Here is a 15,330-nt window from a genome sequence, read left to right on the forward strand (position 1 = left end):
TGGTCAGTGAGCTCCCACAGGGGGAGCTCTGCTCAGGCACAAGCCAGGCTGATGGCTGCCAGTACAGCGGTGGTGGTGGGAGCCTCTCCTGCCTCCTCAGCAGTGCTAAGGATGTCCGACTGCAGCTTAGGCCTGCTCCCTGCTGGCAAGTGGACGTCCCCCAAGGGCTCCTGGGCTGCCAGAGGGATGTCTGACTGCCAGCTTAGGCCCAATCTCCCAGGGAGCAGGCCTAAGCCAGCAGGTGGTCATCCCCCGAGGGATCCCACTGCGAGAGGGCACAGGTCGAGCTGAGGGACGCCCCCCCCCCCGAGTGCACAAATTTTTGTGCACTGGGCCTCTAGTATTTAATAAAATAAGAAAATGTTCTATATATTGTTTTGTTACATAGATGTATATAATTTTCAAGACACATTGAACTGAATATTTAAGATCTGCATTTCATTGTGGGAAAATTATTAAAAATGAACCAAAATAAAATAAAACACACACAAAGAAAATTCATTTTTCCTTTCTGTAGTTGGTGCAGAAATTTATTTATACTTTCCTAATTGTTACAGAGAAGCAGCTGTAGATTGCTGAAATTACAAAATACTCCCAACCCCTCTGACAACAGCCTGAGACATGTAATCAACAAAGACTACCTGGACACTATAATGCTCTGAGAGGCTAAATATATATGTATAACTCTGAATGTAAAGATAACAGCTACATATAATATGAATAAATCTCACAAAGATAAGGGTGTGTAAAAAAACAGATACAAGAGAATATGCTAAATTATTCTGTTTACATAAAGGGCAAAACAGAGAAATCTAACCTGTACAGGCAGATGTCAGGTTACCTGGGTTTTTTCAGTTTGTGACAATTCATCTAGCTCTATAACTATGCAGGTGCACATGTTTCTATATATTGGTTACTTTATTTCATTTTGGTTCTTTTTTTATTGAAGTACTAGTGGCCCAGTGCACGAAATCCATGCACATTAAAAGGGAATTAATTAGAGGAAATATTGTAATATCGCTATTTGCCCTTTCTCTATAATAGAAGTGTCAGAGATGAAAAAAAATTAGTAAAATGTATATGAAAATCTCCCTCAGTCTGAGGTGCACCCCGGGACCCAGAGTCAAGTCCCCGCCCACCCGCGCATGCCTCAAAATTGTGCGAGACCCAGACCCGGCCGGCCCCACTCCAGTCAAGCCCCGCAGGGTGGGGGACACAGCCTCAGGTTCCACATCAAGCCCTGCTGGGCAGGGGGCATGGCCTCAGGTCCCCCGGCCTGGCCTCAGGTCCCCCAGCCCCAGTGCAGGGGCATGAGGGCGGGAGGGTGTGATGACCATTTGCATATTAGCTCTTTATTATATAGATAATTAAATGCAATGGACTGTCAAAAATTTATAGTATTATAGTACTGTGAACGCCCACAAAGTACTGTTTTTATTTTGACTTAAAGAGACAATAGCATTTTAAAATAAATAAAGTTATTAAATTTACCAAGAAAACTTTAAAAATGTTACTCAGATACCTACCCCATCTGATATTCTTTGCCTTTTTTTGTGAATCTGAGTTTCCATGTGATACTATTTTCTTTTAGCATGAAGACCTTCTTTGAGCATCTCTTGTGCTGCACGTCAGCTGCAGACAAGTGATCTTCACTTTGCCTCTCTGAGAACGTATTTATTTTACCTTTAAATAAACCAAACTTAAAATTTTATTTTTCAATTAGAGTTTACATTCAATATTATTTTGTATTAGTTTTAGGTGTACATCACAGTGGTTAGACAGTCATATACTTTATAAAGTGCCCCCACCCAATGTTTCTAGCACCCACCTGGCACCGTCCACAGTTACTACAATATCATCGGCTATATTCCCTCTGCTGTACTTTACATCCCTGTGACTATTTTGTAACTACCAATTTGTACTTCTTGATCCCTTCACCTTTTTCACCTTGTTCTCTCACCGCCCTCCCCTCTGACAATCATCATTCTGTTCTCTGTATCTACATTTCTGTTTTGTTTGTTCATTTATATTGTTCTTTAGATTCCACATAAGAGTGAAATCAGATGGTATTTGTCTTTCTCTGACTGACTTATTTTACTTAGCATAATGCCATTTAGGTCCATGCATGCATTCCCAAATGGTAATATTTCATTCTTTTTAATATGACTTTACTTATTTTTAATGGATCAAAATTACTTACTTGGATTAATCAGGGAACCCACAGAACTGGCATGGAATAGGTGTTGGGAGGTAATCACAACTTAAATTGCAATTAGAATTGCTTTAAATTCATTTAATTAACTTAGTTTTTAAATTAAATGTATTGGGTGACATTTGGTTTGTGAATGTTTGCATGAAACACACAAGATTAGCAAGGCTTTTCAATAATCAAATAGTTAAAATATCGTGGTAGACTAATTCCATGATAGAGTTTTCCTGGAAATGTTTCCTACGAAAGGTTTGGAGTCTGGAGAAGAGAGGAGCCTTTCTGGCTGAGCACTTCTGGGCATCAAGCTTGGGTTCCCTTTAAGTGACATCTGCCCTATTCCACCTGCAGAGCAATTCCCAACCTCTAGGAATTACCAGAGCTTGGTTCGTTTTCCTGAGGAAACTCTAAATAAACTCCATACTGTGCAGAGGGAGAATATAACACTCCCTCCCAGGCTGCCCACCTGTGCCCCTCTGGGTTTGCGCTCAGCTCCCCCTGCAGCCTCCCTCACTGTGTCTCCCAGAGCGCAGTAGTACACAGCCGAGTCTGACATTTGGAGTGAGGATTTCTCCAGGTGGAAGGACCTGTCACTCTTAACAAGCTTGGCCTGGAACCCCTGATGCTCGGCCGTCTGGTGCTCTGTTGAGCTCTTCAGGAGGAGAGAGGGAGCTTTGCTGCGATACTGGACATACCAAAAAAGGTAAGGAGCTGAGTAAGTGGTCTGGTAATTGCAGTTGAGGATCACAGACGCCCCCTCGGTGAGGGTAACAGGGACTTCTGTCTGGGTCACTGAGTCTCCATTGGTCACTCCTGAAAAATAATTATTTTGTTATGTTAGAAATGGATAGGGAAGAGAATTTTCAGTCAGAGGAGAAAACTACAAGCTTTCTCCTTGATTATAGGAAAATGAAAATCATTAACATTTAGGATAAAATGTTACTTACTGAATGTTAAGAAGATCACAAGAACTGAACAGGTGGCAGAAAGCATGTTGACAGAAGAAGATTATCCTTGCTCCCTAGAACACACCAAATGCAATAGGGCTAGTCTCCAGCGAGATCTTGTAGAAACTCCTTACCCATAAATAAGAACCCCTTTCTGCACCACAGCCTGTTTTGTGGCTGCATTTACCTTCAAACCACAACTAGAATACAAATGTGAACCACAGCAGAAGGAAGCATCGCCCTCTGCTGGTTATCCTTCAAATTGCACCACAACCATATCTTGGACCTTATTCCTCCAAATAACAGCAAGAGGGGTAGACACAGGGGAATGGGATAGAACCCTAAGATGAAAGTCCTAAACATTCACTCTGTGGGTTCATTAGTATTCTTGGGGAAATATTCATTACTTTCATCATTTCTTGCATGGCAGAGAGATCTATACCTTTCCAAATAATCACAGGCACAACTTTTAAGTGGCATAGTCTGGGGTCTTTCCTTATATATGTCTCCATGGTTCTCATGGGTCAGAGAGGGATCCCTCTGCCTAGAATGTTCTCCCTACTCTCCTCCAGTCCTTTACCTGAATTATTTTTATTCACCCCCTAACACTCAATGCCCCAGACAAAACATTATCTACTATAGTTCTTCTCAAATAATCTGTGGTTGAATAGCCAGTTTTTTCCCCAATCCATCATGGAATGATCTATAATAATAAAAGCATAATATGCTAATTAGACTGGACGTCCTTCCGGATGACCTTCTGGATGAAGCCGGGGCTGTGAGGGAAGCCTGGGTCCCTGGTGCCAGAGGGAAGTCAGTGCTGGCAGCCAGGGGAAGGAAGGCCTACTCTTGCACAAATTTTGTGCATTGGGCCTCTAGTCCATTTATAAAATACAAATAAAATAAATTACTGTGACTTATATTTCACTGACAAAGGTAGAGTACTATAGGAATTGACCTTCCAACCAGAAGCCTAGACAAAATAAATGAAACAATAAGTTTTGGACATTGGACTACAGGTAGCACAAAGATAAGGAAAACAAATGAGATGAGCTCTAAACATTGCCCAAGCTTGTTTCCTAGAGGCAGTTCTAATGCAGGGAGAACTTACCAAAAACAACCTAGCTGTCTCACTGTGTTGGTGAGACAAAAGAGGAGTTTGGGGATCCAGAAGCACCCAGAATTTGCGGATGAGAGCACCAGAGAGGAGGGATTTGGAAAGAGAGAGGTTATGAGAGAGACTGCAGGGGGGTCGCTTTGAATCTTTGACTTAGATCTGCACACACAAGAGAGGCCACTCACTGAGTTCAGGATCCCCTTTTCTTAGGGGTTTCTGGCCCAGATTGGGGGAGCAGCAACCTTACACTTTTATTCTTTGAGGGAACCTGCATAGGTAACCTGGTTCTTGACACACTGTCTTTTTACTTCTGTCACATCATTGTTTTAATCCAATTTAGTATCTGCTTTTAGAAAGCCAGTTTAGATGCTTACTATTATTAGCCCAGCTATCTTCATTCCAGAGGCATGCATATGGTATTTAGCTGCCTCCTATTTATTTGTTTTATTAAGGAATTTAGGAATCTCAATTAAAGGTACTGCTTGCTCAGTGTCTGTTGGCTTGTTTGTCTCGTTCCCTTTGTAATTATCTGTGCTAGTAAAACAAACCCAGCAGAAAATTGAAAAGGGCCATTTTCATAGTTTGTTCTTTCTCTAGGATTGGGTTTGCTGTATGCAAAGTCTGATGTTGTGGTAAGAAAGCAAAACATTGTTCCCAGCTTCTATAAACCGCGTAAGGCATTTGTTATTGCAGACTGCTGTGCTATTTTCCTGCACAGGCTGTCAGCCAGCGGCTGTGCTGTCCATATAATAACAATGGCTGTGACTAAATCAGCTGGACACAAAAATAATTTTCTTCAAATAATAAATATTCACCCTTAGTAGATTCTCTCACCAAATTGAAATTAACTTGGTTTTGACTCTTATCAAAATTAGGCCCTTAAATAGAGTGACCATGCTGGCAGGACTCTCTGACTAAGCAGATCCCTAGCTGCTCTCAGGCTAACAGGCACGCTTGGGAAACCCTAAGCGCAAGCATTCTTTCTGGAAATTTACAAAGTGGTCTACACTGTGTAAAGCTCTGTAAAAATCGCATAAGCCAAAACAAGACATGATTCCTATCTCAGGTTGCTTTCAGTCGAGTGAGGAGCTGATAAGTAAAACAGATCTTATCCCTAATCCTGCCTATATTCCCACTAGCTCGGGCCCAGGGGATAGCTGACACATTTATCACTAGGTGAATAAAACCTGTCTGAATATGTTACCTCCGGTGTTTGGATTTATTTTTGTCCTTTCATCTCCCTCTTCCTTTCTGAGGCCTGTTTACCAACATGTTTAACCCCCAATGCTCAGAGGTCTAACACCTACTGGGTGGGAGTCCAGAATGTGAGGGAAGGGGCAACATTTACCTTCAGGTTTGGGTGTCCAGACACATGCCCAGGGCTTTCTTACTTCCTTCTCGTTTCATCACACTAGTTCTCTGATGAGCTTCCAGAAGGATTTAGTATTGTCTAGCCTTTGGAATAAATAAACTTCAGGTTCAAATTGATATATCTTAAATTTTGTAAAACAGTCTCAAAAAATAAAAAGTCCTCCATTTTGCCTGAAAGTTGAGTTACTTAAGGAATGGCCTCTGGAATTTGGTTTATGTGAAACTTGATTAAATTGTGGTTCTTGACACCTATGGCCACCGAAAGGTCCGGAGTAGGCCGGGGTCATGCACCTATGACATGAGGCCATCATGTATCAAAAGAGATTTTATTCCGGGCACCTGGGTGCAGGTGGGCTGAGACCGAGAAAGGCATCAGCCAAGAGAGCAGGGAGAGATAGGTTTATATTAACTTTTGCTGGTTGTAAGCCGCTCTGCTGACATAAGAGTCTGGTCCATCCTTGTTTCCCCCCATGCCAGGTGACTTCTGGTTATCTGAGCTATGCTGTGCTCAAGGCTGCAAGCTTTCTGCAAGATATCTGCTAAGCACAATAAGTTTTTCTCTGCCCTGTATTATTCACTTTAACCTTTTCATTCCCGTCTTAAAGGGTATATATAACGGAAAAGAAGGGGGAAGGGGTTGACTTTTCTCTTTGTCCGCTTCATGCGTGGGAGGGACTGTCGTGGATGCCTAAGAAGTTAAGTCAGGGCTCAAGGCTGCAAGCTTTCTGCAAGTTATCTGCTAAGCACAATACGTTTTTCTCTGCCCTGTATTATTCACTTTAACCTTTTCATTCCCGTCTTAAAGGGTATATATAACGGAAAAGAAGGGGGAAGGGGTTGACTTTTCTCTTTGTCCGCTTCATGCGTGGGAGGGACTGTCGTGGATGCCTAAGAAGTTAAGTCAGATTATTTCCTGGGATATAGGCCTGTAGGGTGCCTTTACCTGGGTAAGGACAAACTCTTCTACTTTCTGAACTAGGACTTGTAATCTTGTTTGTATAAATTTGGTAACTATTCTGAAAATGCAGGGCCTAAAGAGGAAGAGTAGGAGAAATAGTGTTAGGGGGCCTAAAAGGGGTAAAAGCCAGGTTAATTTGGGCAGAGCTTCTTGTAGGCTGGATCGTATGGAGTGCTCTATGCTGTCCTGACTTATTTCCTTGAGCCATTGTGTATTCTGTAGAATGTGCTGTGTTCTTTCCTCTATTTGACCTGTAGAGTTTAGATAAAAACAACAGGAGGTGTTAGCAACTAAATAAACTCCTCCCTCTTTGGCTAAGAGATAGTCTAGAGCCGTGGTGAGCAAACCGCGGCTCTCGAGCCACATGCGGCTCTTTGGCCCCTTGAGTGTGGCTCTTCCACAAAATACCACATGCGGGCGCGCATGTACAGTGCGATTGAAACTTCGTGGCCCATGCACAGAAGTCAGTATTTTGTGGAAGAGCTGGTATTTTGTGGAAGAGCCACACTCAAGGGGCCAAAAAGCTGCATGTGGCTCGAGAGCCGCGGTTTGCCGAGCCACAGTTTGCCGACCACTGGTAGGGCAAGTAGGGGGACCATTTTAGGGATATAAGAGATCTGCAAGATTTAGAAGCATTACGAAGGTAAACAGATGTGATCTGAAGAGAAATCCTGTAAATTGCTCTGGAGCCAGAGGTCTGTATTGAATTCAAAAATATCTTGCACTGTTCAGATGGGATAGTCTGGGCCAGGTGGGGGAATGTTGTCACTAATAATCTGCAGGAATGTGGAAGTCTGGGTATATAATTTATTAGTCATTTGGCTGATATGCGAGAAGGGCTATTTTTTTTTTTTTCAGGAAGGCTAGTGGGAAGGTAGGTTATTCTGGAGGCAAGGTGTTTGTGTGTGTGTGTGTGGTGTTTTTTTGTTTTTTTTTTAGTTTTGCCCTTTGCTAGGCATCTGGAGCTTTCTGCTCTGGTGAGTTTTTACATCTGTACTTGGCCTGTTGTCCTTGCTCTGGGGGTCAGGGATGATGAGGTCGGGCACAAAAGGAGGTTGTGATGGTATCTAGGGGTGTTATTTTCTGAATACAAATAGGGCTTGTAATCTGGTAGAGGCAAACTGTTTTAGACATTTTAGTATTATTGGGGTAAAAGTTAGGACAATAAGAGTTATGACAAATGGTCTGGTGGAAGGAAAGAGATTCTTAAATTATTTATTTGTAAGTGTCCTTGGTTTAGGGAAGATAGAATTTACTAGATGGCTGTGGATTGCTGTTTTATTATTTCAGTCTCCCTATTCTGCTTGTTCTGGCTTACTGGCCTGTGTCATTTACAATATTTAAACCTTAATTTTCCAATGATAATTAAAAAGTAAACAGCCAGCATTTTTTAGATTGACATTTATGAACAATCTTTAACAAAGCATAACAGTTTTAAATTTACTTTATAGGTTTTCTGTAATAAAAGCTAAAATTAGGTGAACTTAAAACTTGTTGAAATATTCATATGTTTATCATTTAACCCAGCAATGTTCCAAAGCTTTTGAGTTGTCAAAAACTTTGGAAAATTATGTATAGGCATATGAGGCTAGAGAAAAGGTGGGGGGAGGCGGGCAGAGCAGGCCTCTAGCCGCTTGGATTTAAAACTCCTTAGAGATAATATGTTAAGGTATAATGAGTTCAGCTTTTAATAGTAGCTGGGCTGTTAAGTGTTTGTAGTTTTGCAGTAAAGAAAGTTGTTCTTTGGGAAGGGGTGTGTGTGTGAGTGAGAGGGCACTGAGGTCAGAGAAGTTTTCAGAGCATTAAAGGGGTGAGAATGCTGGCCTTGGGATCTAAAGGCTGAATTCATGCACCAGTGGGGTCCCTCAGCCTGGCCTGTGGAATCAGGCCAAAACCAGCTGTCCAGCATCCCCCAAGGAGTCCCGGACTGCGGGCCTCTAGTAGTAAATACAGGGTTTGGTGTTATCCATATTTTCAGACATCCACTAGGGCAGTGGTCCGCAAACTGTGGCTCAGCAAACTGCGGCTCGCGAGCCACATGCAGCTCTTTGGCCCCTTGAGTGTGGCTCTTCCACAAAATACTGACTTCTGTGCATGGGCCACGAAGTTTCAATCGCACTGTACATGCGCGCCCGCACATGGTATTTTGTGGGAGAGCCGCACTGAAGGGGCCAAGGAGCCGAATGTGGCTCGCGAGTCGCAGTTTGCCGACCACTGGTCTAAGGAATGGCATGGCTTTGTGAGGGTGAGTGAAACTGAGGTAAGTGACTGTTGTTTGGGACAGCTGGGCTTTATGAGGGGATGTCAGTACTGTTTCAGTCTGGCAAGAAGAGTGGATAAGAGGTTATTTAGCAAGATGCAGTGTAGAGATGAGGTGGTACCCTGGGGGAGGGCGTTGGCCTCAACAATACTTTGAGGGTTCATGCACACAGTGGAGTAACCTGCATAGGAGATATTGTCTGAGATGTAGGCACTCCCGTCAATGAACCGTGTTTGTGCCTCTGCAGAGAGAGGACTGTCCGTTACGTGTGGGAAAGGGGAACGGGAGAGGTCCAGGACCTCCATGCAGTCATGTGTCAGTGGGTCACCTGCCCCTGATGATATGGGGAGTAGGGTGGCTGGGTTAAGCGAGGAAGTGGAAGCTATGGTTACGTGAGGTGTTTGGAGAAAAAGAGTGTGTAGTTGTTGAATATGAGAGGGAGAAATAATGTTCTGTAGATGTCTTTGAGATCACATGTCTTTAATGTTATGTGAAGAGTATACTGTGACCGGACCATGGAGGGTAATTTTCAGGCTCTCTAGAGTTAAAATAGCTGCTGCTGCGAGATGTTTTAGGCACGAAGGCCATCCTAAAACAGTGTTGTCTAGCTGCTTGGAGAGATATGCAACTGCCTGGAGGGTGGGCCCCTTGTGCTGCCCCCAGAGTCCCACTGCCATTCCCTGTCTTTCAGTAGTATATAGACAGGAAGGTTAAGACATGTCAGGGAGGGTGAGGGCAGGGGCCCAGAGAAGGGCCTCTTGGAGAGTTTTGAAGGGGGAGGATATAGGGGTGGATGGATTTAGGGGTTCATGAGGGTCTCCTTTGGCCACTTGGTATAGGGGTTTTGCTAAAACAGCATAGTTGGGGATCCACTGACGAAAGTATCCAGTAAGACCTAAGAAGGAGAGGAGTTCTTGTTTGGTAGTCGGAGTAGGAATTTTAGAGATGAGGACGACACGGGACGGGGGAATGCCCTTTGAAAATGGGTCAGGGCAAGTCCTAAGTAGATGACTTGAGAGGTGGTTAGATGTGCTTTTTAGGGAGACACCCGATATCCCTTGTTAGCAAGAAAATTGAGTAAGAGGTTGGTGTGAAGTTTTGAATCCTCCTCGAAGGGGCTGCTGAGAAGGAGATCATTAACGTACTGGAGGAGGGTGGAACTGCCTAGGTCTAATTCTTGTAAGTCCTGAGCTAGGGCCTGTCCAAAAAGATGAGGACTGTCTCTAAATCCCTGGGGTAGAACGGTCCAGGTAAGTTGCTGGGAGCGTCCCGTGTCAGGGTCAGTCCAAGTGAAGGCAAAGAGGTTTTGTGAGCCAGGATGTAGGGGGGATAGTAAAAAAGGCATCCTTGAGGTCTAGAACAGTATGGTGGGTGGTGTTGGTATTATCAGGACATTATCATGCAATGTGTGGAGCACCATGGCTAGTTCTAAAGCACCTAGTAGTACTTTCCTAAATAAAGGGGGATTGGTAGCATGTGTTAGGAACTCAAAAATAACAGTGGACTAGGTGATCCTGTGAGGCTAGTCAAATTTTGGAATGGGCTATTCAACAACAACTTCCTAATTAAACCTATACGCGTTACAGATGAGGAAACAGATTCAGAGAAGTTAACAGCTTGCTTAAGGTCACATAGAGTATTTGTGTAACAAGCTCTAAAACTCCAGTTTGCAGTTCTTTCTGCCTCTATTCCATACTGGATACCACTGGAAAATGGTATCTCCAATAAAGGCAGAAACCACGACTGTCTTGCTAACTAATGTTTCCCTAATACTTACCATAGAACTAAAGGTCTTATGAACTAATGGATAGACTTGAGCTTATCAAAGTGGAACACGTGTTCTGATAGATGAAATATCGGGGAGAAAGTAGCCCTAGTTAAATGACATGTTAATTCAGATTTGTTTGTCTTGTGGATTAGCTTATATATTACAACCAATAATTTAAATTTTTACTTTAAGGTTAATTCATATTGTGAATGGCAAATGCACAGATTTTTAAAATGAAATAAGACTACATTAAAGTCGGTTTGTATTCAACAGAACTTTTGACCTCTACCTCAGAGAATCTCATGCTCCTAGATTTTTTAAAGAGAACCTAGAAATTCAGGTTTTAATGTGATGTCTGATATTCATTTATTTATTTAATTGTTAATCTTCACATGAGGATTTTTTTTTCCCATTGATTTTTTTTTTCTTTTTGTGGAGACAGTGGAAGGAAGGAAGAGAGAGATTGGTTGCCTCCTGCACATGCTGACCAGGGCCAGGGATGAAACCTGCATCCCAGGTACATGCCCTTGAACAGGAACCGAACCCGTGACCCTTTGGTCTACAGGCTGATGCTCTAATCGCTGAGCCACACCAGCCAGGGTGATGTGTGATTTCTTAATGTTGACAAGTAACTCAGAGGTTTTTAGACATAAGTGTGGCATTGAAAATGAAAATCCTTGCTCCTTAGCACCTAGTGTAACATCTGCAAAAAACATATATTTGGACAGGAAGTAGGCACTGGGCAATACCAGACAGGCCCTGGTTGCCATGCAGCTGTCATTCTGACCCTGGCTGCTGGGGGCCGGGTGGGGTCGGGGAAGGGAATGCAAAAGACGGGACAGGTTGGGACGAATTCCCACTTTAAACATCTCTCTCTGTAGGGAGCTCCTACACGAGAGCAACACATTCTGATGCTTTATAAAAAATCACGATAATGTCACAAAAAGGGAGGAGCCAAAGAAAGGTAACTTGAGGAACATTTCAAATCTATTCTGTTGTGCAAAAGGTCGTTTGTAGGATTATAGAAAGAAATCTAAATTAAATAATTTATTCTACCTCATTGAGTAATGATACTATTTTTTAAGAAAAATCAATGAAAGGCATTTTTATTTCAAGTAGATCAAAGCATTTGACATGAGAGTTAATTCATAAATGTATGAATGATTCTGAAGTTTTAACAACACATCAGTGGAGTCACCTATTTGGTCTAAAGATAACTAGATCATTTTCCCATCTCAATAAAACCAACAAAAGATTACATTTTTCTTGTTGCCCTTTTTAAAAATAATATTTAATGTGCTATATATTCTATCTTAATGTGTTCTAAAGAATGAGAGATCCCTTTGCTTTTAATGGATGATATATCTACACATTCTGTATGAATTGAACTAAAGTTTCCTTGCCAGCCCCCCACCTGTGTTGACACAGCCCCTGCTTCATCCTGTCTGTGATGGAGTCCCTCCCCAGGGCTTCTCTCTCATGTTGATGATTTTGCGGGGCCCCCACAGGCACCCACATCACTGTGGCATCTCTCAAAGCACAGAAATACACCGCTGAGTCCCTGAGCTGTGAGTCTGTGATGGTGAGGCTGATGGAACTGGCTGATTTCTGGAAGTTCAGAGAATATCGACCCTCTGTGGTATTTTGCTCTTTATAAGACTCCTGGTGAATAAGAAAAGTCATTTTCCCACTTGGTGGTTGTTTGTACCAGAACAAATAATAATTGTAACTGCTAACTTCATATGCACAGTTCAAGGCCACAGCCTCCTTCTCCACCACAGAAATTGCAGACTGGGCTTGAATTACTTTCTGGGTCATGCTGGATCCTGCAAGAAAGAGAAAAGAAATAGACTGTAACCATGAGGGTAAAAGGGATGAAGTGGCTTTGGACCCAGCACTCTGGTTCCATTGCCCATTATCCTCCTTTTAAACTTCCACAGACAACAATGATTTGCTTCTCCCACAACCTCTGGTACTGAGAGGAGCTTGAGCACTGTGTTTGTGCCATCCTTACCAAGACAGATGGAGGCTATGACTGCCTTCAGCACACTGGCAATCAGCATATTGGTAGGTCTTCTCTTGAGTAAAATGTCCTATGTTCAATCTCAAATCCAGATCTTAATTCTGAACCCTGTGCTCAAGAGGTACAGGCAGAGATCCTGGGCTGTGTGATGCTCTGCCCCCCTCCAGGAAATAGAAATGGCAGATATAGCACAAGTTTGCTATATGTTGTGTCACACACTTCCTGATAGGTGGGAAATGCTAGCCTCCTGAACTAGACCTAGTTTATCTAGTTACAAGTTATAGGACTAGAAATAAACAGTGGGAAATGGAATCCTGTTCAGTTCATTCCCCTTTGATGGAAAATGTGGGACCTTTATAGAATACAATTTATTATGCTATGGTGAATACAATGGGTAATGTGGTTATGTATCTTTCGGTCTTATTTATGTCTCCTTCTCTCCCAAGAGAAGCAATGTAAAAAGCAATCATGATGTTTTCACTTTCTCACAGGAAAGCAAAACTTTTAGTCTCAGCCTTTGTTTCTACTTTGCATGGAATCCAAAATATTTACATGAGAAATATTTTGTTGTTAATGAATGATTTCCCATCATGCCTCCTGAGTCACAAAATGTGTCCTGTGTGTGACATGTTCAGTAACAGCAAGGATAAAACATTTACTGTGTGTGTAAACAAAAATTCAGAAAAGTCTACATTCTACTAATTGGCTAATACAGGAATTTCTGTTATAACTCCATACATACATTTCTGAAAATCATCTTGCTCTCTCAAACCACCCATACTAGTTATGTAAAAATTGGGATAGGAAAAATCCTTAGACTGTACAATGCTGTAACAAGAGCATTATAAAAAAAAACAATAGAAATCCTATTAAAAGTATCCATTGGCATTTGTCCCTGGTATCACAGCCAGTAATCTCTTTGTAGCCTTAAACATTGGGACTTGTGCTTCGCCTCTGTAGATATAAGTTCATGAGGACATAGGCAAGGTGCATCAAAATTTTAAATGTAATTGTTCTTTATAAATCAATATTTTTAAGATCAGAGGTGGAAATAGCCTCACAGTCTTTTTTTAAAAAAAAATGTGTTTTTATTGATTTCAGACAGAGAGAAAGTGAGAGGGGAAAAGAGATAGAAACATCAATGATGAGAAAGCATCATTAATCAGCTGCCGCCTGCATGCCCCCTAATGGGGATCGAGCCCACAACCCAAGCATGTGCCTTGACAAGATCGAACCTCACTGTGCTGGTTCATGGGTCGATGCACAACTACTGAGCCACACCAGCCAGGTGTTCCACAGTCTTTTTATCCGTGTTCGGTTTCACCAGGTGGCTTACCTTGAAAACTCTAGAAATTATTGAACCCACTAAAACAAACTCTGCTCACACTAAAGTAGAATTGAAACTTTTTACTTTTATTTTATAATGAGAAACTTGCCCTGATAGTACTTTAGTTCAGCATAAATTATTCATGCACTTAGAAAAATCACAGGAAATCAATGAAACTTCCACACCATTTTGACATCATACCTGTATTTACTAACTGGGTAATCAGGCTCAGTGAGTAGACATATTTGCCATATCAAGTATTTTTGTTTGTATTTGGAAAACATAGTCTCCATTTCCTTGACAAATACCTGTATGTTTCCTGATAACAGACACTGAGGCTCACTGTGGCTTCTAGAATAACCAGGCTGGTCCCCTTAAGCCCCATGTGAGTCCCTCTGGGTTTGTGCTCAGCTCCCCCTGCAGCCTCCCTCACTGTGTCTCCCAGAGCGCAGTAGTACACAGCCGAGTCTGACATTTGAACTGAAGGTTTCTTCAGGTGGAAAGAGCTGTCTGTCTTCACAAGACTGGCCCGAAAACCTCTGTTGCTCACCTCCTGATTATCCGATGAGCTTTTCAGGAGGAGAACAGGCTCTTTGTTTTGATATTGGACATACCAGAAAAAAAAAACTGAATATGTAGTCTGGTAAGTGCATTTCAGGGTCAAAAATGCCCCCTCTACGAGGGTAACAGGGCCTTCTGTCTGGTTCACTGAGGCTCCACTGGTCCCCCCTAAAAAAAAAAATAAAGGTTTTGTTACATTGGCAGTGAAGAGGGATGGTCTCCAGTATGGTAGGGATTAAAAGTTATCCTAAAACCAAGGAATAGAACATCTTCAACATCTTGAATAAAGGTTACTTACTCAATATCAACAAGATCACAAGTCCCAAGCAGGAAGGAGACAGCATGGCTGGTGGAGAAGCAGCAGCAGTCTTGGTTTGTAATACTGAAGCTGAGAGGGCTGTTCCTCTACTCTCTTGGTCCCTTATTGGAATAGTCTTGGCTCAGGTGTTAAGCAAGACAAACTGCCCTGCAAGTTCATGTCACAGGCTGAAAAAAAGATGTGTTCAGAAATGGAAGAGGTGTGTCAAACCACCACCCAAGGGCAGCAGTGCCCTCTCCTGGTTTCTCCTCTGTCCTGCAGCCTGCTTTGAATTTGATATTTACCTTGGAGTGGAGCTTAAATTGGAGACATAGAAGGGAAATCCTGGCTGGGGTGCGAGGTAGAGCTCTAGGAAGGAAGCACCAAACACCTTCTGCACGCTTCACAGTGGTGTAGTAGGTGAGACAGTGTGCAATTCCTCAGGGCCCTCTTTAAGGTTCAGGGGAATATGGCTCCTTTAAGTCTCCCTAGTC

The 15,330-nt window shown here is 42.5% G+C and overlaps 2 gene segments (V, D, J or C); both read right to left on the reverse strand.

Annotated features, from left to right (window-relative positions):
- Positions 1 to 2,720: 2,720 nt before the first annotated feature.
- LOC102245764 lies at positions 2,721 to 3,270 on the reverse strand (the record flags this gene model as incomplete). The annotated part of the segment is given in 2 exon segments: positions 2,721 to 3,019; positions 3,154 to 3,270. Coding segments are annotated over 2 exon segments (345 nt in total), but the record flags the coding sequence as incomplete, so codon positions are not given.
- Positions 3,271 to 12,328: 9,058 nt separating this feature from the next.
- LOC102244872 lies at positions 12,329 to 15,011 on the reverse strand. The segment is given in 3 exon segments: positions 12,329 to 12,453; positions 14,528 to 14,706; positions 14,837 to 15,011. Coding segments are annotated over 3 exon segments (237 nt in total).
- Positions 15,012 to 15,330: the final 319 nt, after the last annotated feature.

This window comes from Myotis brandtii, unplaced genomic scaffold (assembly GCF_000412655.1).
Source record: "Myotis brandtii unplaced genomic scaffold, ASM41265v1 scaffold1203, whole genome shotgun sequence".
NCBI lineage: Eukaryota > Metazoa > Chordata > Mammalia > Chiroptera > Vespertilionidae > Myotis > Myotis brandtii.